The 25,088-nt window shown below is 47.5% G+C and overlaps 4 protein-coding genes across 4 annotated transcripts; 1 reads left to right on the forward strand and 3 right to left on the reverse strand.

The window, feature by feature from the left end:
- Positions 1-5,325: 5,325 nt before the first annotated feature.
- EV420DRAFT_1742751 (uncharacterized protein) lies at positions 5,326-6,941 on the reverse strand (the record flags this gene model as incomplete). The annotated part of the gene is made up of 8 exons (XM_060480057.1): positions 6,817-6,941; positions 6,481-6,763; positions 6,327-6,423; positions 6,151-6,268; positions 5,728-5,878; positions 5,536-5,699; positions 5,423-5,488; positions 5,326-5,364 (listed from the first exon to the last, which is right to left on the reverse strand). The coding sequence occupies exons 2-8, from the start codon at positions 6,542-6,544 to the stop codon at positions 5,326-5,328; spliced, it is 699 nt and encodes a 232-aa protein (XP_060340197.1). The 5' UTR covers positions 6,545-6,763; positions 6,817-6,941.
- Positions 6,942-10,607: 3,666 nt separating this feature from the next.
- On the reverse strand, positions 10,608-12,604 carry EV420DRAFT_1634825 (uncharacterized protein; the record flags this gene model as incomplete). The annotated part of the gene is made up of 15 exons (XM_060476374.1): positions 10,608-10,652; positions 10,711-10,822; positions 10,871-10,895; positions 10,948-11,005; positions 11,440-11,553; positions 11,611-11,709; positions 11,768-11,805; positions 11,856-11,881; positions 11,940-11,965; positions 12,024-12,041; positions 12,097-12,106; positions 12,165-12,269; positions 12,322-12,335; positions 12,397-12,475; positions 12,540-12,604. The coding sequence occupies 15 exons, from the start codon at positions 12,602-12,604 to the stop codon at positions 10,608-10,610; spliced, it is 834 nt and encodes a 277-aa protein (XP_060340198.1).
- A 5,734-nt stretch (positions 12,605-18,338) lies between these two features.
- EV420DRAFT_112852 (inositol oxygenase) lies at positions 18,339-20,280 on the forward strand. The gene is made up of 9 exons (XM_060465968.1): positions 18,339-18,689; positions 18,746-18,880; positions 18,934-19,002; positions 19,057-19,112; positions 19,170-19,300; positions 19,360-19,381; positions 19,447-19,608; positions 19,667-19,746; positions 19,801-20,280. Exons 1-9 carry the CDS (start codon positions 18,638-18,640, stop codon positions 19,985-19,987), a joined length of 894 nt encoding a protein of 297 aa, XP_060340199.1. The 5' UTR covers positions 18,339-18,637; the 3' UTR covers positions 19,988-20,280.
- Positions 20,281-20,727: 447 nt separating this feature from the next.
- On the reverse strand, positions 20,728-21,263 carry EV420DRAFT_1473463 (uncharacterized protein; the record flags this gene model as incomplete). The annotated part of the gene is made up of 3 exons (XM_060469139.1): positions 20,728-20,908; positions 20,965-21,046; positions 21,098-21,263. 3 exons carry the CDS (start codon positions 21,261-21,263, stop codon positions 20,728-20,730), a joined length of 429 nt encoding a protein of 142 aa, XP_060340200.1.
- Positions 21,264-25,088: the final 3,825 nt, after the last annotated feature.

The following is a 25,088-nucleotide window of genomic DNA, read 5'->3' on the forward strand; positions in this document are numbered from 1 at the left end:
TATGGGCTTACCATTCTTTTCTTGACAATGAATTGCGGCTCAGGAGGATAATGTCAAAAATATATCTCGAAAATGATACATATTGCAAGAAGCATAATCTCTGATTGGGATTCGAACCCACTACATGTCTTATACCCGCTGACGCAGCTTGACTATCAGAGATTAGTGGACGGAATACAATGGACCCTCGTTAACGCCGTGCAACTGACGTTGCATTGTTCCTACCATATAGACTCAGATTTCTTTCACATCCGAACGATGACTTCCCTAGCAAAGCCACAAAAAGAAGCTACAGCAAGCACATGTTCATTTCCAACGGATAAACTCACAGAAAAGGCACACTACTAATTCCCGACACGTGCCACAATCAAAAACGAGTTACTCTTCACGAATTCATTTAATTCTGATCGGGACTCCAACCCAAATCCTTCAGCCAGGCCATAAGACCACCAGGCGGCGCATCAGTTAGTACCGCGAATAAAATACCACTCGTCGTCCAAAAAATGAGCCCCGTGCATTTCCTCTCCCGAGTCCCAATAGCTAGGTTCATCGAAGTTGATCCTTTTTCGTTAGACGCTAAAAGAGCCTAATAAAAAGGGTCCGATGTTCCGACAGAAGCTCATGAGATAACCACTAGGCTATCCAGGAACATGGTAGAGTGCCCTAATTTCGCTTATCCTATGTATCACAGTCCATCTAGAAGGATCCTGTCCTCTCTCCGGTAAGTAACTTCCCCTCCAAGACTTCCCAGTAACTAACAATCTTTACGGCCGGGTGGTAGGGTCAACGCTAAATATTAAACTTCGATAAGACAAAAACAAACAAGTTCACTATCCCTTCTCTGGCTAGGAGTCTAACCCAGCAAAGTCCATTTTCGGTGCATGTATTAGCCCGTATACTACCAGAGACGATAGTAGAACCACCAGTTTCCCGATGCTGACGTGTCTGCGATCTACTTCTACTACTTCACTAATGACCTCATCATTGCCGGCACCCCAAAGTTCGAACATGGGGCTTCACGGTGCTTAGGACCCATCTTAATGATCCAGACGGAATTATTTGGACTTTGGGTTAACACGATCTGAATGACAAACCAGATACTTACTGCATGCCATACTTCTCTCTAGTGAGCAACCTAGCCCGGGGACCACTTCCCAATATCAAACAGCACCTGGGTCAACGAGAAATATTAAAACAAAACGACGTCTATCTCTGAACTATTTAGTTATCTGGCCAGGAATCGAACCTAGCTGTGGCGCAACGCAAATAGCCTATGAGCTACCACAGACGATGTTGGAACCGCTGATTTTTCTGTACTATTCGAACAACGGATAACCGAGTATGAGATCCACAATAGGACCCGTCGTGATAATACCAGGAAGGTTATCGGACTTCGCGTTAACGGAATTTGAATGGCAAACCGACAGATAGACAAGACCAAAACCCATCTTGGTACCATTAGAGCATAGCGAATTTGCACCAAACAGTCAGATTCCAAGTTTTCGCAGCGTGTCTTGCCATGTTGAAGACAGTGGGTCGCAATTCTCCCTAGGCCTCTCCCAAAGCCTCACTCGCCTTTGGGATGAATAACAACAACACTGGTACGAGGTATCGGTACGAGGACTGAGGAATACACCGATTGCATACCATGAGCCTGATGGCCTGGGGATGGTTTCCCACCCAGCTTCAACCACGGGACATGCACCTAATCCTACTTCCAAAAGCTACATCCTACCACGCTCAGTTGACGGCAGCTTTCGAAGCACAATATCAAAATTTCCCACCGAATTGCTTGATATCGAAAAGAAGAGAAATAATCACAATCAAAAATTTGATGCCGTGACGGCTATTTTCTGATCAGGACTCGAACCCGAATCCTGCGGTCGCGGTTAATACCATCAGACTATCATGAATAGACAACTCTTTAGTAAATGAATGAGGTCTGAAGGGCAGGTTACAATCCATTTCTTCACGCCGAGGCTCGACAGAACTCGAGCGATAGAAAAATCACGCACCAGATCTACAGCTCTCGTTTTCAGCGCCTTGTTCTGCTCCAGGATATATAAATGGGATTTGAGTCAATGGGTTGGCTAGGCTGAGTATAAATTCAGATAAAGCCCAATCGCCTCCGACGAGCACTAGGCTCACGAAAATTTAGAGCAGTTACGAGAAGTTTGTTTGCAAAGTATCAGTCACGCATATGATCCCTCACGGCGAACGTCGTTGCTTCATGCCATCAGACTATCATGAGCAGATAACTTCTCGTTAGCCAATAAATGAGGTCGGAAAGGCCTATCATACATCATACTTCTCCCATCCGCCGTTGGGTTCCTGGATGTCGTGATCGACCTCCCCGAAGCAACAGACTCAGACTGTTCTGAGATTATTCTGGCCATCTCTCTCTGTCGTCACATACTTATTGAGATCAAAATGCCAATGATACAGACCGAAGGAACAAAAGCTGAATCTGCTATGTTTCTGATTATGCTGCTCAATCCTACCACTGAACATTACTTGCTTCCGCTTCCTCCGTTTCCCTCAGAGCCTTGAGACTGTCCCTCACTCTTGATCAGAGGCGTCTGTGTTTGGCTCCCTCCATTTGTCGCAGAACCTCCGCTTGTTACGGTTTGTTTTGCATGAGACGTGCATCTGTAATGTGCTGCATGTCATCTTGCTGTTAGGTCAGTTGTAGAGCCCACGTACTCTGGGCCGGAGCCTGAGACACCACTATTGAGAAATTTAGTCGAAGTTGAGAGCATAGACGAATAAAATGCAAACCCAGATGGTTCCCTGTAAATTCCGTTGTAAGGACTGGTGCGTAGATAATATATCAGAAAGAATACATACCCATCGCCTTGGAAGCATGCATAAAGGACCTGGGGGCGTTCGAAAGTGCTGAATGGCATGTTGCGAGTGGGTTTGTTAAGAAAAGGGAGTAGTATAGTGTGATACCTTTATATACCACGGATGATATTCATTGATTGCTCCATGGCATTGTTTGAAGTCCAAAGCCTCGCGAGGAAGCTGACCTTGACGCTTGTATTTGAAATTTACTCACCTTCCAAGCTGGGTGTGCAAGGGCGGCGTCTAACCAACACAAGGCTAAGGACCCTGCTTCCGAGCTTTTCGATCTACAACAAATATCAGTATAAGGGAAAGAAGTACAGCACAATCAAGTAGGCATCAAGTAGACATCGCAATCAAGTAGTGACGACATCGAGCACTCGAACTGTAGCACATGGATGAAAAAGAGCAATGTCATGCACCTTGTCATAAGAACTCGCAGGTACCAGCCCACTATCCCCGACGTGTGAATACCGCCGTTTGAATGAATATCTTCTTAAAACGGACCCCTTACATCTAATGGACTTCTGCCATCAAGGATGAGAAAACTAGCAAGTGCAGTACGTACTGATCTTCCTTCGATGTGAGGGCGGACACAAATGCTGTATCAGCCCATGTTTATCTTTTAGCAAGAACGTCAATATCCGTCTGTTCCCTTCCGTAGAGCGACAAGCGGAAGGTGGAAAGTTGATGGTCTTCGCAGCAATGACGTCACCTGGTCCTGCACCCATTACATTCACCCACTCTGAACGCACTGGCAATAACATGAGAACGTAACTGAATGATGGCAGCACCACAAATTCCGTTCCATTTTTAGAGTAGGCGTCTAAGTAGCCCGAGAATCAGGAACACAATTGAGGATTACACCGATGGCGTACCATGGTGGCCTCCAGGCTCTCAGCTTCATCCGCCCGGGACGATACTCGCACCGAGACAGAACGCCGAGCTCAAAGGACAGCGATAGACTTTGAATACACTCGGAAAGGAAGAAGTACGTGTTTATACGGCAAGCGGAGCGCCCGGTATGAACCCACGCCTCGACTATGCGTGCTGTGAGAAAACAGCAACCATAAGCATGCCTTGCGGCATCTAACTCGTTCGCCACATGTTGTCCGTGCAGCCCGACCATCTTCGCTTAAACAGCCCCTCCGCTCCCGACTGCTCCCGACTGCCAGGCGACGGAAGGGAAGATTTTAGAAGGAGAAGCAACAAGTGCAAACCGAAGAAAACATAGACCGATCCTTCATCCATCCCACGGACTCCTAACGTGTGCTGTAAGCGAAACGACGTGATAGCGACTTCGTTCTTCCCAGTCTTTATGAGCGCATATCACTGGCGAGATACCCGGTTGACAATCAACTTTCTGTATTCGCGACGGTAGAAAGATGAAGGAAGGAAGTCGATCTTCATGACGCCTCACGCCGCAGTTCGATGTAAAAAGATTGACGGTCATTGACGCCCGGCGTGTCTGGTCGCATATGTCCAAGTGAGGCAAAAAAACACGAGTGCCGACAAAGGCAAAGGGATGTTGAACTGGCCCTGAAATGATCTGCGTGAAAACGGGATAAACCCTGAGTTGTGACATGAACTTGAGGGGGCGATGACGCCAAAGATTGGAGACTGATGGATTCTTCAAACTGGTAATAATCTCTTCATCTTCCTGTGACAAGTGTTCGGCGATCCTTGTACCGAGATCGAAGCCATGGGTAGACTTTGAATACAGTCAGAAAGGAAAACGTATGCATTTATATGCGAGAAGATGCAATCCTGCGAGCAGGGCTTTTCCAACGGCCCCGCACTGCAGGAACAAATCTGAATGCATCTCTGTGTGTGCTACAGGATATGAACACGTATTACGGTATCCGGGTTGTTTGTCACATACCGTAGTGCATCATCCATGCCAACCCACTCTTCCGGTCCCTCCTTCCTCCATAAGCTGGCTGTCCAAAAGTGATTTTCGTAAGGAAATGCGATAAGAGCAGACCAAAGAAAACGCACCAAGGTCTCGTTCGGTCCATGGGCTGAAACGCATGCCATCGAGTCATTCTTTCCTTTGCGGTGCTGTGGTAGGAACGGGAAGGAGGAAGTTGGTCTTCGCATTCTTGAATGGCTCGGTAAGGCGTCCGCTGGTGGTGAAGTAAAACCCCGAGTTCCTTTAACGAGATGCTGAGCGGGAAGGGCAAGTTAAATAGGTACAGCATGCTGCCGGCTAGATGAAGAGGTTCATAACGCCGTTGAGATCTTTGTGATGGCCTAAGCGAGCGGGAAACAGTGCTCATTGCAAATTTATAGTGAGATGTAGTCATCGTTGAATATAGTTAGAAATGTGAAAGAAGGCAAAGGAAAAGGCAAAGGTACGGTGACGTTTATTGGACAAAAATCAACATATGCGTATTTTGCTGCTTTTATGGTCGTATGTGTCAGGAATTGTCAGAAAACACCAGGAATATGAAGCCCATTTGGTCTTACACAATCACAGTCCTATGACGCGAACGGGCACTCTGGCATGAATCCAAGCCTCTGCGAGAGAACAGCACCATGAGCATGAATCGCGGTACCTAGGTCGTCGGTCACGTACCAGTGTCATCCATGCCAGACGATCATCTTCGCTCGAATGTGTTCGTCCGCTCCCTCCTGCTTGTGACTACCAGGCAGATTTCAAAAGGACACGCAATAAGAGCAGACATATACCAAGCTCTCATCCAGGTCTCGAACTGAAATGTGTGCCGTCGAAGTGAAACGACGTTTCTCCACGGGCGCATATCGCTGGCGAGATACATGCTGTGAATCAACCCTCGTGCAGCCTATAGCCCTCAGAGTCCTGGTGGGCGTTCGCCGGATCACGTAGCTCTGCGCTTTTCAACAGCTCAAGCACTCATTGACATTGACGCTCGTATGTAGATCGCCTGGTCGCATATGTCCAAGGCGTCCACTGGTCGTGAAGTAAAAACCCGTGCGCCGAAAAAGGGATGTCGAACTGGGACGAGTGATCTGAAAATAGTTCATTGCGTGCACTGCATTTCGGTTTACGAGACTCTGAGGGAATGCAGATAGGCTAATAGCTCAAGTGAGAAAAACCGGAGAGAAAGCAAAGGCACGCGCCATATCGCTCATGGCCTGTAGATGACGGTATCCTTTTCAAAGCCCGGTTCTGTCCGCTACCTTCTGCTGAGCGTCGGACCCGCGAAAGCAGTGACGAGAAGGACCCCACAAGAAGCGGCCGAGAGCAGTCACAGGATCAGGACGACAATTGAGGAATACGCCGATTGCGTACCATCAGCTTCATCTACCGGAGACAGTACTTACGCCGGGACAGAAGGCTGAGCTCTCAGTAGTAGATTTCGAATACAGCCGGAAAGGAAGGAATTCGCGTTTATATGGCCAGCGGAATATCTGGTATGAATCCATGCCTCGATTACGCATGCTAAGAGAGAATAGCACCATGTGCGTGAAATACGGTACTTAGGTCATTCGTTGCATACCGTAGTGTGTAGTGTGTCATCCACTCCATCTGGTCATCTTCGCTTGAACGTCGAGTTGGATCCTCTCCTGCTCCCTTCTGCTCGTGGCTTCCAGGCGCTGGAAGGGCAAATTTCAGAAGGAAATGCGATAAGAGCAAGCCGAAGAAAATCATACCGGGGTCTCGTCCAGCCCACGTGCTGAAATGCATAGATGCAAAACGATGGGATAGCGACTTCATTCCTCTCGGTCTTCACGCTTCACGTGATGGCGAGATACACGGCGGTAGAAACGGGAAGGAAGTCAGTCCTCGGGGTCCTGTTGGGCATTCACGAAATCACATAGCTGAATCTCTGCGTTTTCAACAGATCATTGATATCGAGGCTCGAATGTAGACGGCTTAGTCGCATATATGTAAAGCGTGCGCGGGACGTGAGGCAGTGCCGGAAATGTACGTTGGCTAATCGCTATAGTGAGAAAAGCCGGAGAGAAAGCAACAGCAAAGTCACACACCAGATCCCTAGGTGACGGTCTCCTCTTCAAAGCCTTGTTTTGTCCGGTAACAGATAACTGTAATTCGAGTGGGTGGGACAGAGAGTGAGGTAGAACCCTTCACTTCTACTGAGCACCGGATGTGCAAAAGCGAGTGATGAGGACCCCACGAGAAGCGGCCGAAAGAGGCAGTTACACGTACCATGTGATCCGGAGTGGTTGCCGGCGCGTTAGTCATCCGGTTCAAGTCCATCATCTCCAGCTTCAGCGCCAGTACTCAGTCTTCTGCAACGTCTACGATTCTTCGTCACGCGTTGATACCCTTACGGACGGATCTTCTCTGGTGCACCATCAAAGAAGGTCTGCGGACATTTGACGTGAAGGCAGGACAGATGAGAACTGCCCATGTGCCCTACCAGTGCGATATCCTAGGACCGTCATCCTTTCTCTGTTGTGAGCCAATCCTCAGCATATTCTCTGCTTCGAGCCCCAACGGCGCGAACGGCCTTACATATGACATTGTACTTGCCAAGGTGGCCATCTCCGAGTCCAATGAACTCGTAGGGGAATGCACACGCGCCAGTAATGGAAGCGCGTGTTCACTTCTTGGCGGATGCGGACTCTCTCATTGGTAGCGGAAGGTTTCCGCCCGGTTAAGAAGGCTTCCAGGCTCTCTGCGGGTGCGGGTGACCGTGAGCCACGTATCTTCTGCCTCTACTAAGACTGATGCCCTCTGTTCTAATTAGAGCCACCTGCATCCCTTACACTCCCGCTGATCCAGGAAACGCCTCGTGTAAATGCGTTAGTTGCCGCATTATGATTCTGTAATGCTCCCGTTCTGGACGACCTTGCACTTGTGCCGCTCTTACACTTACTGAGACATTGTGGATACCGAAGCAGTTTCCATCACATATGAGTTGCCTCAATCTTAGGCTTAGGCCTTTAAATCGTACGCGTAAACACGTAGCAAACAAATTTCCCTCCAAAACCATATCACAAACACGCGTCCCAGCTCATACAAAAGCCAAATTATTATAAACTTCATAAACTTCAAGTTGATCTCTGAATCAGGACTCGATCCTGATCAAGCCCGGAGGGTGGGCTACTTCCGGAGTGTCAATACAGGCGTACCGTTCTCATTCTTGACAGTGACTTGCGGCTCAAGAGGAAAATGACAAAAATATCTCTCCAAAAAGATCGCTATTGCTCAGAGTACAACCTCTGATTGGGGATCGGACCCATTATGTATCGCTACGCGCTGACTCCACTGGGCCATCAGAGATCAGTAGATGGAATACTCTCTTCGAAAATTGTCATAACCAACATCCGGAATATTACGGATCCTCGTTATAATCATACAACTCATGTTGGTTGCCTCGTTCCCACCGTAGACTCGGATTCCTTTCACAAACGAACGATGATTTCCCTAGCAAAGCCACAACAAAAAGAAGCTACAGGGAGCACATGCCAAGTTTGTCCCCCCCCCCCCCTCCCCAAACCTCTTTCGAGAGAAAAAAAGCTGAACCCAGACTCGGACAGAAAAAGACGACACCCCAGCGCTCGCCGAATAACCTAGCGGAGAATGCGGGTTATTCCAACGAGTAAACTCGCAGCAAAGACACTACTAATTCCCACGTGTACGGCAATCAAAAAATGTGTTACCCATCAGGATCTCATCCAATTCCGATCGGGGTTCGAACCCAAATCCTGCAGCCAGGCCATGAGACTACCAGGCGTCACATCAGTTGGTATCACGAATAAAACGAGCCCCGCCGCACTTCTCCCAACATCTAGGTTGATCCTTTTCGTTACGCTAACAGAATTTAACAAAAAGAGACGACAGTGGGATAACTGCTAGGCTATCAAGGAACATCGTACAGTGCCCACTCCCAAGGCTGCCGGCAGATTTCTCAAAATCAAATGGCACCGCCCAGAGACCAGGATCAACGTTAAATATTGAACATCGATAAGACAAAAACCAACGAATCATTATTTATCCTCTGGCTAGCAGTCGAACCCAACAAAGTCCATTTCCGGGGCGTGTATTAGCCCCTGTACTACCAGAGACGATGGTAGAACCACCAGTTTTCCAGACACTGACGTATCTGTAATTTAAGGTCTTCTACTGTACCACCTTGAACATTCTGGTTATCACCGGCACCCCTTATATAGGTCGCCACAATCAATAGGACCCCATGGTGATAATACAAAGAATTTTATTAGACTTTGCGTTAACGCGATTTGAATGGCAAACCCAGATAAGTGCTTACTACACACTATACTTCTCTCCAATAAGCAACCTAGCCCGGCGACCACTTCCCAATATCAAACAGCACCTGGGTCAACGAGAAATATTAAAACAAAACAACGAGCGTCCCCGAACTACACTAATTATTCATCTGGCCGGGAATCGAACCTGGCAATGCAAATAGCCCATGAGCTACCACAGACGGTGTTAGAGCCGCTGGTTTTCCGTAGGATAACCGACTTCATTACCGAATATGAGATCCAAAATAGGAGGAAGGTTATTGGATTTCGCGTTAACCCAATTTTGAATGGCAAACCCACTGAACCTGGACAAGACCAGAACCCACCCGTACCGCCAGACCACAACAAATGAACACCAAACAGTGATCTCCCGTCATCGCTCAGATCCCAACCAGAGCGGCTTACCACGTTGAGGACAATGGGTCGCAATTCTCTCAGTTCGCTCGCCTCTGGGATGAGCAACAACAACAACAACAGGTACGAGGTATCAGTCGGGTGATTGCGAGAATCAGGATGATTAATTGAGGAATACACCGATTGCGTACCATGAGCCTGATAGGGTTTCCGGCCCAGCTTCAATGACACATTTGCACATAATCCTATTTCCAAAGGCTACATCCTACCGCCCTCGACTGACGGCAGCCTTCGAAGAACAATATTAAAACTTCCTGATGAACTGCTTGATATCGAAAAGAAGAGAAATGATCATAACCAAAAAATCTGATTCCGCGACGGATATTTTCTGATCGGGATTCGAACCCGAATCTTGCCGCCTGCGGCCACGGTTAATGCCATCAGGCTATCATGAATAGACAAACTCGTTAGCCAATAGATGAGGTCTGAAGAGCCCGCCTTCCTCTCCCCACCGTTAGGTTGCGAACCATTTCTTCACGCTCGGCCAGACATAACCCAGGCGACAGATAAATCACGCACCAGATCTACAAGTCTCGTTTCTAGTGCCTTGTTCTGGCTGCTACCAGCTCTGTTCCCAGATGAATGGGTTTCGAGTGCATGGGTTTGCTAGGCTGAGTATAAATTCAGATAAAGGACAATCACTTCCGGCGGGCTTTGGACTCGCGAAAAATTTGTACCAATGACGAGGAGCTTGCTTCCGAAAGACCTGGAGATTTAAACGGCAGTCACGCGTACCGCGGGATTCAGTGTTATGACAGACATCCTTTGCGTCGATTATTCATCTCCTTTCGCTATCAAGGCTATCTTCGTTTGCGGTGTCTGCGACTACCGAGAGCTTTCGTCGACTAGACAGACCTTTGACCCGGAGAAGAGACGCTGCGAAATAGTCGAGAAGTGCCCATATGCCCGTCCTAACCCCTACCAGTGCAATATCTAGGAGTAAGCGCCCTGTTACCTTTTCTAGAATGGGGTATTCTACCCTTCTCGCAGCGTGTTTGTCATAAAGATAGCATATGATAATAGCAAACACCGAACGATACCATGGTCTAATCGTGGGCTTACGTTAGTCTCTCTAGTGCTCGGGATAGGAAGATAACTGGCATAAATACACTGAGATAAATAAGTGGAAATCAAACAGTTTCCGACTCAATCTCCATCGATACAATAATAGCCTGCTAAGGAGGTTGTTGATATCACTTGTACGGAACACATATTTGGAATCTAGAAACATACCTTATCCTTCCCGCGGTGGTCACGCACACCCTCAGACGTCAATCCAGTAGAGTTAATCGTTCGTAGTCGGAAAGAATTCTCGATATTTCGAAACGCTTTCCATGCATTGAGCCTATTATCCTGAGTGAGTGTCCATAAGTGTTGTGAGCGCGGTGCATACATAGCTAACAAGGAATTGATGAACACTGTCAATGAAGATTAGGGTCAACACGAAGAGTCTGAGTTAAAATGACTGACGTTTGGGCTGTAAACAATCAACACCGAGGAATATGAGAGTGTCTGGCCAGAGGAGAAACTATGGCGTGAGTTATTAGCGTTACGTTCGCTCTGACCGAGCCGTGAGATAGCTCAGTAACGATTCTGCATACCGTAATCAGAATGACTATCGAGTAGACGCTAAGTATGCTTGCGTGAGGCCGTGCAAAAGAAACCAGAAGGTAATTTCACCAACCTTGTAGCGAGCCCTGATATCAGAATCATCCGCATCAACATGATAAGTGTCGTGATGGTGCTGTGTGGGTATTGAACAACGCTTTAATGAGCAGAAAACAACAGAACAGATAAACTGACTTGGGAAAAGCCGAAGTGGTTCTGCCTTTATTCAGACAGTAGCACATGGCAATAGATAATATAAATTCGGCCGCTATGCTGGTTGAGAACAGAGAGATGAGAGCGCTCTACGTTGGAATAAAACAGTGGATTCGAAATGATATTCGCATGCACATGTACCTTGATGGTCGGTGTTTCGGAGAAGTTGGAGACCGAATAGCTGTTAAGAGTATCACTGTCAATGATAATTGAGTAGCGTGATAGGCCCGAGTTCCTGCACAGATTTGATAAGATCTAATAAATGAATTATCAATGATATGTTACGAGCGGCGGAGGGTAGTGGAGACTTACATATACCGCAAGCTGGCCCGGGGTTGTGTTTATTAGTACACGGTTTAGACTTGGAGCAAGCAGACTTCTCGCACCGGCATTGCTAGTAGTGACGAGGATCTGAGTAAGCAAGGAAAGTGGTTATTGAAAGAGACACAGTAGCACATATTCCACGTACAATTGACCATAGTATGGATTGATGAATGTATTGTCCGACTAATCATACGGGTATGAGAAGGACTACGCATAAATAAACGAAAACTCACGTTTCCATAAGCGTAGAGCATATACCCTGCATAGAACCCATGTTCAAAGTCGGCTGCGAAATGGGGAAAGTGTGAAATGCTCACGTTTGAACAAAGACTCGGACGACGACCTGATGAAGATTCAAGGTGACGCTCGAGGTGAATGCATGCGAATGATGAAGTACATACACAAATCAATATATGCAGCTATTAGATGTGGGAATTAGATATCATGTTCGCTTTGAGCATATTCGACGCAAACCTTAAAGCTCCTGCGCGAAATAGAAAATTTAGTGCCGAATGGAAACTATCCGATCAAACGGAACGTACCAAACAATGTCGTGTTCAGTAAGAGCTTTAATATTTCCGAAGTTCTTGATAGCATAGAAATATGAAGCATGAGCAGTAACCGCGACGTCTAATGTATCAAGGATCCTATGTAGGTTTTCAATTATTTTAATAAAACTCTCGACTCAAGAAAACCTACCAGATAATCCCCACCTGCTCGCAGTCATCTAGCATCAGTATCACGTCTTTTGAGCTAAATGCTGAGCGCATGCACCGAGGCTTTATAGAACCGTCCGTCGTTCGGGTAGTTTTTGTAATACAATGCAGATTGCAGGGTGGTTATACCAAACAGACTGTCCGGAACCGATACATAGCCCATTAATTTAAGCGTGAGGCGCAGAACCGAAGCTTACTTACATGTTAGCTAACGTAGCACCAATAGAGAATGCACCGAGCGTATTGTCGAGCGAAAGGTTTGCCATAAATGTCGACGACAAGAAGAAGAACCGCAGCACCGCCGGGGTTATGGAAAACACGAACTTTGCGTGTGTATTCCGGTATTTAAGCAACAAAGGGCACCTGTGTAGATATTGAATTCAGTTCGAACATCATGGATGGAAAAACCTAAAAAATGCAGGTGGCTATGAACCTACTCGAAAGACGGGAACCTTCGGCAGTCGCATGTGGAGGAGGCTGGAGTCAACCATCATGAATTTGATGAAGCGGCAAGATAATCAAGACATCGCCAAGGGACTTAAAGGTCTAGTCGCGGTCCGTGAGCTTTAAGGGGACACAGAAGATGCGTCAACAGTGACGGGAACAAGGAAATCATAGAGCGCAGCCTGCTTTGTGAGATGGTGGCTCAAGTGGTCCGAATACAACGCTCTTCCTGTGTTAGGGAGTAGCCAAGTAACTTCCGCAGTTTAGTTCGTTACGGTCCTTAGATATGAAGTACATTGCAATCGATTGCAAGGTTAGCGTCGTGATTCCAACATCAGAAAAGCATGAGCCGTGTTTCTGCTCGACGGCAAGATCGGCTGTCCTTCCTTCCGGTACTGAAAAACCCTCCCGCACATCACCTCTCTGACTGGTGGTTCAGCATCTGAAACATATCATGCGCCTGGCGAGAACCAAAAGGCGGGTAAAACACCTAAATCCTGAATACAATTAGTTAGCCTACTTCTGTATCCGAACAGATATCTTACTTGTAAAAAAAATGCCGAAATGTGATCAGCGATTGGACGGATATTTACATTCAACAAATAAACGCTTTCACTATGACAGTAACAAATACAACTTGGGAAAGACATTGATTCGTTGGTATGGGTAGCACCGTAGAGCTCGCGAAGATATATCAGAAAAGTGTTGTCACATGAGAGCGTCTGGGCCATAGGGATCACTATAGAGAGGCCATACTACGAAATCTTGATAGCATGAACGTCCCTAGTTAAAAGACGGGCCCTTTTGTGGATCTCATCGTACGAGTTGAAGTTTTTTTCGGGGTTTTCCGAGTCGCACGAAGCGCATGTTGACTATCATTTTGGATAGTGTGAAAGCGGGAGATGCGTCAAAAACGGTTGACGAACAGCAACAGCGGGAACGTAATGATGGGCTCTGCTTTGTTTTGAACGGGGTGGGTGTTCAAATATAAGGGACGTGAGACTGGGGCAAAGCCTGCATATGAACCAAACACAATCAAGCTGAACGCATGCAGACGCAGGTTATTAATGACGACAGCCGTCATCTACTCTGATCACCGATAAGCGACCTTGTAATTGGAATATTAGAATGCTCGTTTACGGACATTCGCCCGATTGATTGATCCATTCACAAGGGATTTGTAATCCTCGCTTCCGATTCCTGATAACGATTCCGGTCGAATCACGAACGACTGACATTCAGTATGGACATCGGGCTTTGACCAATGCGATAGGTATGTCGAATGTCAAAGCCACAGACGACTAACAAGAAGATTAGAGCTCATCCACCGAAAGATTATGATAAATGTGCGGTGATGTCCCCAACTCCTCTCGCAACCTCTCGCAGCACGCCTCGTTGTCATCCAGCCACATAACTAGTTGCGTCACAATTCTCCTTAGACGAGCCTAAGTCTCATTCGCCTTGGGTGACATTGCTACCAGCGTGGGGATGGACAACAGTGCCACTGCTGCTGGAATGATAATTGATCCTGAGGCAATTAGGTGAGAGACATCATCTGGTAACTCTGGGTTGCTCAAAGATCGTCTTATCCTGACGAAGCATGCACAGAACGTGTTGGACTTCACAGAGTACCAATCAAACACGAGTCAAGTGAGAACTGGCGCCCATGATGCAGAAAGCGACACCATAGCCCGAACATCGGCACAATTTGAATTTGGGTGTTCAGTCTCCATCTAAAAGAGAGATCCATGCACGTAAAAAGCTCAATTTGCGCTGCTCGTCATCTCGTCGTTATGGCGAGGTCTGAGTTATGAAACAAAGACTTGGTGACTGGATAGACACCAGGCATGACAACCATCGTCAAGATAAGTCAGAAGAGCATACGCAAGCCGTTCTCGAGTCCCGTTTGACTTACAACCAGTATCAATATAAGGTAACAAAGCACAGCAGTGTCGCTCACAGTGGACAAACTTGAGCAGCGTTGATGTGCTGTCGTACGAAAGTGCCCTTGCTTCGCTCGAACTATAGTGCATAAGATGCTATGAGAAAGATCAATAGTATGCACCTTGACGTAAGAACTCGCCAGTCCACTGTAGCTAAAATGTGGAATTACTCTGATATCGCGGTTTAATCATCTTTTGAAATCGGTCCTTGATTTGTGATGGACATGACACTTGAAGATGCGGCTGTCATTAAGGATGAGAAAGACAGGAAAACATAGCAACGTGGCTACGTACTGGTCTGCCATTGACGACACCGGTCCTCTTTTGACACAAGAGAGCGAACGTGTATCGTCGTATCACCCCATCCTTATCATTGGCTAAAGATAGCACCAAAGTCAATATCCGACTATTCCTTCCGTCGAGCGACAACTCTCCGACGAATAAAGCCTGCTTCCTTCCTTCTGTCGCGAAGCTGTAGAAGTCTCCAATAGTCTTCGCAATGACGTTATCTGCACCCATTACTAGCACCCACGCATTCCACTCCGAGCGCAATAGCGATAAGACAAGATATGAAAGACCGTCATTGCAGGCAGCCTCATAAGCTCCGTTCCATTTCCCGGAAGACGATCAGGAAGACTACGTCATTGAGCAATTGATAGACATTGCAGCCGCGTCTCTCGACGGTCAAACCGCACTTGCGGTTCACCTGCCTGTTGACGAGGTGTTGCCGCTTCGGGTTAGAAAAATGCGTTGGAACTCGGAATCAAAGTTATATAGCTTTCAATCCTGCTACAAATAAGGTCAGGAAGGGGATCATGGGTAATTCGATGGGAACCAACCGGTATTGTGAGGCCCTGTTGTCCTCTGATATGTTGCACGACGAAAATGAGCGGTGGCACCTCCCATTATGCTGAGCCGTAGAGATCGATAGAATGAAAGCCGATGGCAGTGATAAATCTTTGCGGAGCCGGCCGCCGATTGACTATCGACTGCCACGCCGTCTCGAAAGTCAAAGGCCGCACCCCTCTGCTTCAGGAAACATTCCCAAAGCCACCCGGTTGCGCCGAATACAAACCTCGACCTTGCCGGATGTGTAGATACCGCTCATTTCGGAGTTCTTTGTGGGCTGTAATGGCGGAGCTTCGGAAGGAGGACAAGACGCTCAAGCATAGGTCAATTTCATTCAGCGCCTACCAAGCCCCTTGTCCTGAATGGCACTTTGGTCTAGTGCCTCTGCTCTGCTGCTTCCGCTGTGCATCCCAACCTTCGTGATGAAAGCGCCGCTGGCAAGAAACACTGTCGTCACGCCTTCAGAAGCCTCCTTGTCAATTCTTACTTCAATCACCACTTCGCCTAGAAGAAAATCCAGCCCACTGACATTAGTGCTGCGTGCAGAGGTCCTGGTCCAAGAAGATATCAGACGGCACGTAACAGAAAGACAGGACTACACGTACAATATGAGGCGGCGATCGCCCTCCTTGTAGTAGACCGCAGTCGTACATGGCCACTCTTGAGCCAAAGCATCTAAAAATATGGCAGGAACAGTGAATTGAGAGCCAAATCCTGGGCTGCGGAACTACAAGCGACAAACCTTCCGTCGCCTGGTCAATTTCCTACAAAGAAAGTTTCCGGTGCACCACCATTATATCGAGATACTAGGCCCTCGTGGCCCTTGCTACCAGCGGGCCAGAACCTCAAGACGGCTAATCCCACTGCTGGCCAAATTCTCTGTCAACGCATAATTCATGACTCCGGTTGCACTGAGTATAAGTTTGCAAAGGTTCATTAAAAGTGGGTCAATCGGTGGTCTCGTGTCCGTCTTGGGTGAGTTGAGCACGAAGAGCGGGGAACGTTCCTTCGCGGATATCAATAATAGAATCAAACAGCTGATAGTACGTACAAACCTTTGGACAATCCTGCGAAAGTGGACATTGTATTATTTACGCAAGACGTTATTGAACTTTGAGTTTCCTTAGAGTGAGAAAAGTTAGGGATCGGCTAGAATGAGAAAGGAAAGCACGTCAGGGAAAGAAGGCCCAGACAAGAAAATCAGATACCATAGGCATATCTATACATACAAATTTTCAATTCATCGCCTTTTCTTGGTCGCGAATGGCGTAAACAGAGTGATATCTTGGATAGCGGTTGAGAAACTTTATATGATGATGGTGGTTCGAGTTCAAGCACTCGGGCCGGAAATAACCGGCAATCAACGCCACTTAGGCACTCCTATTGGCTCGGCCTAAGTTCGGTTCCACGTCTCTTTGTCTTACCTCCAGGGAAGTTCGCGAAATTCTGCTCTGGCTGCGTCAGGATTGTAGGTACCACCAGCTCTCTTTTTGTGTAATTATTATCTATCCTTCAGATATGCTTTTAGGTACCCGCCTGACTTGACGACTCAATGGTGCCTGTGGGACATGTCAGCCACTGAAGTTGACATGGGACCATCATTGGTCGCAGTTCGCGGCAACGACCAACCCTGTCCAGGATCACAAAGGTTACACTGAGTCCTATCGCATACAATCTCCGATACCCTTTGCAAATTTACCCAACCAGGCCGTACAATGGCGAATTGTCAATTCAGACATCGAAAAAGTGCAGCCTTTCATTCTCCATTTGAACTAAGGAAAGAATCTGATTCTATATCTGCTAGTGTGGGATGTCGTGTCGTCGACCGCCGTGCTATTAGCTCACTAACATGAATCCTTGCTTTTGTCCGACGTAAGAACTTCACCTTTGCAACATATGCTTCGAAAGTCCATCGATAACCTCTCGCCAAGGTCCTTCTGCGGCACAACGCACAAACTACGTAGACAGGGAATACTAATCGTCATGGCACTGTGAATCTGTCCAGTCAGACTTTAGACATTTCCATCACAACAACTCATCGAAAAGATGTATGTTTTGATCTTCCGCAAGTCACTAGCCTCGGCATCAATGATAAATGAAGCGCCTAAAAATTGCGGGGTCATGTATGTATGACACTCGGAACTCCTTCTGCATGTGTTGCTAATTGATTGTCATTATAGGCTGAGATGAAACCGCCGTGCAATCCCCACTCGACTTATAATGGTCGCGAAGGTCCTTATCGCCAACGTTTTACACATATTTACGCCTCAAGACTTATCATTTTCTTTATTGCAATTAACAGGACCGCTTTTGGGATGCAGACCCACTCGTTTGCAGTGCACGCCACTAAACGTACCCACACTGAGATCATCTTTTTCCTCTCAGAAAACGTTAACAATATCCATGAACTTCCCAAGGACGCCACGTCGAAAGTTTGTTGCGGCGAATCGGTGACGCCACACATCGCCGCTCAAACATCCAGCCCCCTCCTAAGAAACAAGCCTGAAGAATCTGTACGGCTTAAACCGACTTCCTAAGACATAGAAGTCAAGTCTAGATCGAAAGAATTTCGACCTATCAGCAAATGTCTCGCTGGCGACGCCACTGGGGCTCCAGCTTCACGCACAAGTTCCTGAATACAGAGTTTCCTTCCCTACAAATATCCGAATTAGGTCCCCAGTGATGAGTCTATCACATCGTGGACACCGAAAAGAAGTTGTCCCCCATATGACATAGAAGGCACGCGATGGTTAATGATTGATTGGAAAGAAAGGTTCTCACATTGGCAGAAGTTCTTCCGAAGTGTGGATTAGGGTCGACTTCAAGAAGCAGGGGAGGCATGGACTGTATACTTTTCGAGCCATGAAAAGATTGACTGCGGGCACGTCCGGACCACACATCTCTCCACGTGTGTTTGATTCCGATCTGTGCTCGAATACGGACCTTGACTCAGCCTGAAGACATCGGTATTTAAGCAGTTCCAATGCTATACCCTAAACACCATCCCCTCGAGTCCTTTTCTTCCTCACCCTCACCCTCACCCTCGCTCTCACCTACACAACCATGCGTACCATCTCCAGTGAATTCGAAGAGCTCTCCGATGCTGTCGATGCAGGTAGCGTGAAACTCATCGTCTAGAGGAGACGCGCTGACGACCATTGCCCCTTGTAGTTAACGTCCTCAAAGGCAAGGCACCCGCTTTCTGGGACAGCAAGTCCGAGTTTGACGAAACCATGGACAAGACGCGATTCCGCCAGTACGAGGACGCGTGTGATCGAGTTAAGACCTTCTACAAAGAACAGCACGGTTCGTTCTCCCCCTCCTTCTCGTCTCTGCTCAAATCTCACGCAACCTTGTAGAAAAACAGACTATGGAGTTTAACATCCAGGCGCGCGCCAACTTCCGCAAAAACGTTCGGGCGAGAATGGGTAAGCTCGGTGGAGTCCCTTTTCCATTCATGATGCTGATATGCGCCCATGCAGGCGTCTGGGAAGCAATCGAGATGCTTGATACACTCATCGACGAGTCGGACCCTGATGTAAGCTATTTCCCAGATTCCATTCAATCAATCTTCTCACAGCTGACGGCTCACTAGACCGAACTTTCGCAAATAACTCACCTCCTTCAGACCGCTGAGTCCATCCGGCGGGATGGAAAGCCCGAATGGATGCAAGTGACCGGACTAGTGCATGATCTCGGAAAGCTGCTCTTTCTCTTTGGTTCCGAGTGAGTGTCGTCTTTTGTCATGATCCGTGTTAATTAACTCTCCGGATTGCTCTTTTTAGGGGACAATGGGATGTCGTCGGGGTACGTAACATTTAATTTGTACTAGTGGTACCTTGAAGGGACTGACATCATCTCTTCGTTCATAGGACACGTTTGTTGTAGGGTGCCGGTTCTCAGATAAGATCATTTATCCGGATACTTTTGCAAACAACCCGGACTCGGCGGACCCTGTTTATTCATCGGAGTACGGCGTATACAAGCCTCACTGTGGATTGGAAAATGTCATGCTATCATGGGGACACGATGAGGTTTGCTTTCTCCTCTTGGTTAGTTAAGAATTGAATAGCTGATTGGCTGCTTGTTTAGTATCTCTATAACGTTCTTAAAGATCAATCGTCCCTACCCAAGGAAGGTCTTGCCATGATCCGCTTCCACAGCTTCTACCCGTGAGTCGGTCATCCTTCTTAACGTTGGCAATCAATCTAATCTTGCACACGCAGATGGCACCGCGAAGGCGCATACGCACACCTTACCAATGAAGAAGACCAAAAATTGCTCGTAGCTGTCCAAGCCTTCAACCCGTACGATCTGTATAGCAAAAGCAACGAATCCATTGACATCGAGAAGCTCAAGCCGTACTACAAAGGCTTAATTGAAAAATTCTTCCCGCCGGTTCTGGACTGGTGAACATGTCGCCAAAATTATATCCCTCCTGCGTTCTAATGCTTTCGATATATGCTATTGTACTGTCTTGTTATGGATACTGCTTCGCTCTCCTTAAATAGTCTAGCCTAATGTTTTAATGACAATTCTACGCGCTTAGGCACATACCCATACACGATGTTCATACATGATTTGATTTTACGACATGTATTCCCGAAGGAATGAATGTAACAATCGACCCTATCAGTTTCATTTCTCCGGCCTTGATAACGAACGAGCCAGGGTGATTCCCTAGTTTTACCCGGGAGATCTCACTAATCTATTACACGGATATAGATCTACTCACTGCTACAAAAGGATGCCGAATAACTGCCGATGATTCCATCGATCAAATACTACATAGGCGAAGTAAAGGCCACCTAGCATGCCATACCATAGAAAAGCTATCTACTCTTTAGTGCGAAGTAAAAATTTTCTTGATGTCTGGGCAAGATCGGGACAAAACCAATACACGGCATCTGATACAGCAAAAATGAACTATCCAGACAGACTCAATAGGCACAATCATCTCCCGGGTCTCCTCCGGAAGACCATAGGAAGGTGCTGAAGCAGAATACTTATGATTTTATCTCTTACTCGAGCATCCTCAGCCGGCTTAGGAAACATAGTTATATCCCATCGTGAACCTCGGTACAAAAACGACAGTCGACTACAGGGGCGCAATTCGTACACAACACATATTTCTTTCGGCAGATACCACCTCTTCAAGAACCGATGGCGTTAGCCAGGAACTGCTCCTGAGTCTGCTCAGCAGTCGGATTGATGGACATCGTCATGCCCAAGCGGCAGTGAGCCCCAGCAGCTTGGCTGCAGGAGACAAAGTGAGGCTCGGTGTCGAGAATCGTGGTGGTGAACGTGCTACCGGGCATACTGACAGCGTCAATGCTAGGCGGAAACGTATTAGTAATCGAAAAATGACACGCGAATCAAATGCGACACACAATCCGCTGTCGAATGCGCCCGGTCCTACTCCTCCTGCAGGAGGAGGGCAGGGATTCTCGAACGTGGTCGTCGTCGCCGAATCTGGTGAGAAGCATAAGTAACAGTTGGAGAGATGGACGGATGGACACGTACGGTTCCTGGTGAGGAATGTGAAGGTAACAGTGTCCCCGATGGCGGGGAAGATCTCAGTGGGGCTGAACGTGAATGCATTGTCGGGACCGACTTGGATGGCGAAGTCCACGCCCATGACGACGGGCGCAAAGACGAGAGCAGCAGAGAGGATTGAGAGAAGTTGCATTGTTGTGAAGATTTGAGTCTGGGTGTTGTTGGACCTTCACGCCGCCGCTTTAATACTCTGAAGATTCACATTGTACCAATGCGATGGTTTTCGAGCCTGGAAATTAGGCATGCGCTCGTTGTCACCAGACGGATTCTCAGTGAGCACAATTCGTTGGCCTTCGTGAGTAGCGAACCGACAGGCGGGATGGAACCATTCGCCGTTAACAAAGTCAGTGCATCCGAAAGGGAAGAGGGCTCTCACATCTTCAAGGGTTCCTGACCTCAGATCCCCGGTATCAGGTGGTGAGAGTGAACTTGGAAAATGCCTCATATACCCGAAGTTCACGTGTGTGGTTTGGATTCTATGCATCAGAAAAATGCGCGTATTGTGCGCTGATCCGACCCTAATCCTGAGGTGTGAAACGTAGACGTCAAATGCCGGTCCCGAGTCTTAATAATAGGATCTCTGACTTGTATGACCGGATAATAACGAAGGACTGCCGATGTCTTGACGAGAACGGACTTAACATTGCGAATGGAGAAGGACAGGAATCAAGGACTAGGTATCCGCCATAACTTTGCCAAAATCTTGCGAGGAGCCCAGCGGCCTTCTCTTTTGATGAAAATATTTGAAGCTAATATTTGAATGAATATTAAGATCCTGAGCTACGGATCTTTCGGGAGGGTTTCCACAGGCTAGTGAGAAACTCACATACTTGAGCTAGACAACATGTGAAGCACCTCGGGATGCAAGAAACCGATATGATTCTGTAGCAGACACCTGAGGACATGTGGTGTGCACTAGGCGAAGGATCCTGCCTGTTCGCAAGAACACCAAGAATAAATCGCTCCCACCACGCAACCGTGTCGTCGAACTTGATTAGGAGGACTATGTAGAATTTGTAAGAAAGCAGAAGAACGGCATATAGAGAATAGCTAACCGAGCTCGAACCGAAGTCACTTGTGACCGAAGACTCTAGTCCTTTACCGAATTTGAGAACGCAGTACACAGGACGTGTTCTCCCCATTTATATTATTGCAGTCTGAGTGGTGGATGTAATAAAAGAGAGGTTTGTAAGGGAAGAAGACGCGTTGGGATCGAGTCATCTAACCCGGGAATTAGGCTCCTACAATCGAGAAATGCGAGTGAACCGTTGCGCACCGTGATGAATTCTTCGCCCATCTCTCCTTAAGCTTCATCTGCATAGCGACCGATATTATATCGACCGATGCTGACTAGAACCAGAACGTCAGAAGTGCGCGGTTTTGCATTGCCAAATAACTCTGAGGTAACGTCAATCTAATGGTCCATCACACAATAAGGGGCAGTACGTACAGCAGATCCACTGCCAGAACTTACATCCACCTCGTGCACCTCCTATGCCTCCCCGTCAGTTCTGCGTCCTAAAAATACTGTCGACGTCAGCAGATTTGTACAGTCCAGGAACGCACACACGCACAGTTCCTGGAGATGGTCAGTAACGGCCCGGGGGTCCAGGGAAAGTGTGATCTGTATCACTCAGCAATTTCTCAGGGTCCCAGGAAACATAGCGGGGGCAATGTGGTTGTAAGCGGGCTTGAAGACAGGTTGTCGTCCTGGGATATAGACGAGTCGAATCTGATGTTTATCTCGTCGAATTTAGGTTCGGTCATGGTCCCAACGGCAAATCGCTGGTGGTAGTTAAACGCCGACATATCCTCCGTTAGTTCAAGCGCCTAAAATGTTCGATGGTGATGAGTGTAAAGGATGAAAGGGATCACAGGTCGCACCTGAAAGTCCCAGTTCGTTACGCCAATGTCATCCGGCAATTATGGCATTAGATGACGTAAAGCCTTTCGTTGGAGGTGTCGATGCCGTCGAACATGTCCACCTAATTGATGATGGGCGAGGTGGCGAAATAAGTAGGGTTGGAACTCACAACACGGAGCCATGGATGATACCCCTACAGTTCCCGACAACTTTCGTTGAACGAAGCCCGCCCATTATCGACTAGCAGCACGACAGTCTGTCGTATGATAGACAAGATCTTGTGTTATCCAGACCCTCGCAGAAGGCCAATTTGTACTAGCCCAGCATAGACATTGTAGCTCGCACATCGTTGTCATCGTTGTCGAACTGACTGTGGGTCAGATAAAGGACTGGCGGGGGTCTCTGTGAGTGCGATACATACGGCGACGAGAAAGAAACACGCCTGCACTGCTACCACAATCCTCGTTCAGTACTGCTTTCCGCAGCTGTTTCATGGCGACTCTTTTCTACGGCCAAGCTGAGATAAATACGGTTAAGTAGACGAAGAAAAAGGTAACAAAAAACCGTACATGCAGCACCGTTTTGCGACATCCTCTCAACAGGTATTAAGACGAGCCCGACGAATAAAAATCGAAGCAGAGAAAGGACTGAGAATTCTGAGCATTGAGTATGGTGGCCGAAGGATTGTTAGTCAAGCTCGTGGTGGTCGTTGTGTCCAACGTTCGCCGGAGCCAGAGCCCTGAATGGGAAACGGCTATCCGATTCCCACGCCACAGACGCGTCTCCTGCCTCCATGTTCAAATCATCGTCAAAATCGACAGTCGGTCTGCGGTAGCTTCAAGAAATTGTACGTCAACTCTCATCTTTTGGTCCTGTACTTAGTCTAACCGTATCTATGTAGAGCATAGTGCTCATGTCGGTCTCGGGTCCGCGACAACCTGATGATTGAATCCTTCCATTTGACACTCACCAGTAGAATTCAAACCCAGGATCCTTTGAGGATCCTGGATATGTATGCTCGTATTTTTTTGTATCTCGACATTGTACCTCTGGCTCTAGTCATCACCATACTGGGTTTATAACCTGGGTCCTAGATCGGCTGGCGTCGCTTGCGCGTCACGCGAGTATCAGGGGCAGTCGATTCGTCGGCAGCCTGCACAAAGGACAATCTTAACTCGTCGGGAGATAGCACCCGTACTTAACACATAAAGGATATTCTTTGTGTAATCCGACTCTATCTCTCGGCCTATCCCGCGAGTGGCTACTAACGGCCGGCTTCCTTTGTCCCTTTATTCTTTGCGAATATATAATATGCTATCCCCTTTGAAAGGCGCATTACAGTCTTTATTGCTCACTTCATCTCCTTCTCTGAAGCTTGCCTTCACCGAGACGTCGTTCTTTCTAATCAATTCTATTGGCCATTTGATATGTCGTCCACCAGTACGAGCCCTCTTCCATTTAACCATAACGCTCATATTCTAACGGCGTGGTATAGACTATTCTATCCCTCATTCCGCCTTCTCTCATACTCCCAGTGCCTTTTACCAACTCCCCTATGGCAAGGTTTACGCTGCGCATCAGCATGTAACAATCCGGGGCACCACCTACTTCATCGAAAATCTCCACTACGCTGGAGTTCCTGGCGCGCTCACATACAGGGGCACGGTGTATTTCCCACAGAGCAATCCCCCAACACCCCGTGCTTCCTTATGCCCACCCATAAGTTCAAGGATGGCCCTTCGGCAGGTGGATTTGCATATCATTTGGAGCGGCAGATAGATTCACGGAGTGTTTCCGAGTCTGACACGTCGTCTGACTCAGAACTGAGTGTTTGACGGATTAATCTTTATACGCATGATATTGTTACTCGCCTTCTGGAAAGGTCCCTTCTCTATGCCAGTTAGTACATTAATCACTCTACAGAGTCATTTGAAATGTCTCCCCCCGGAACATCCGGGGCGCTGCACTTGTAAACCACTGCATCACACCTGGGACGTCAGTTTCATAGCACGTAGCAATTTTACTGACCTTTCATGAATATTAGCTATTGAATCTTGAGTAACGATGTGCAATTGAACGAAGGTTCAAGATTCA

This window comes from Desarmillaria tabescens, assembly GCF_030435595.1.
Source record: "Desarmillaria tabescens strain CCBAS 213 chromosome Unknown EV420scaffold_1, whole genome shotgun sequence".
NCBI lineage: Eukaryota > Fungi > Basidiomycota > Agaricomycetes > Agaricales > Physalacriaceae > Desarmillaria > Desarmillaria tabescens.

Excerpts from the sequence above, each read along its gene's own strand:
- EV420DRAFT_112852 (XM_060465968.1), top strand. The coding sequence starts at position 18,638 with ATGCGTACCATCTCCAGTGAATTCGAAGAGCTCTCCGATGCTGTCGAT. Across the intron at positions 18,690-18,745 it reads CTCCGATGCTGTCGATGCAG|TTAACGTCCTCAAAGGCAAG; the intron begins GTAGCGTGAAAC and ends TGCCCCTTGTAG. Across the intron at positions 19,113-19,169 it reads TCGACGAGTCGGACCCTGAT|ACCGAACTTTCGCAAATAAC; the intron begins GTAAGCTATTTC and ends ACGGCTCACTAG.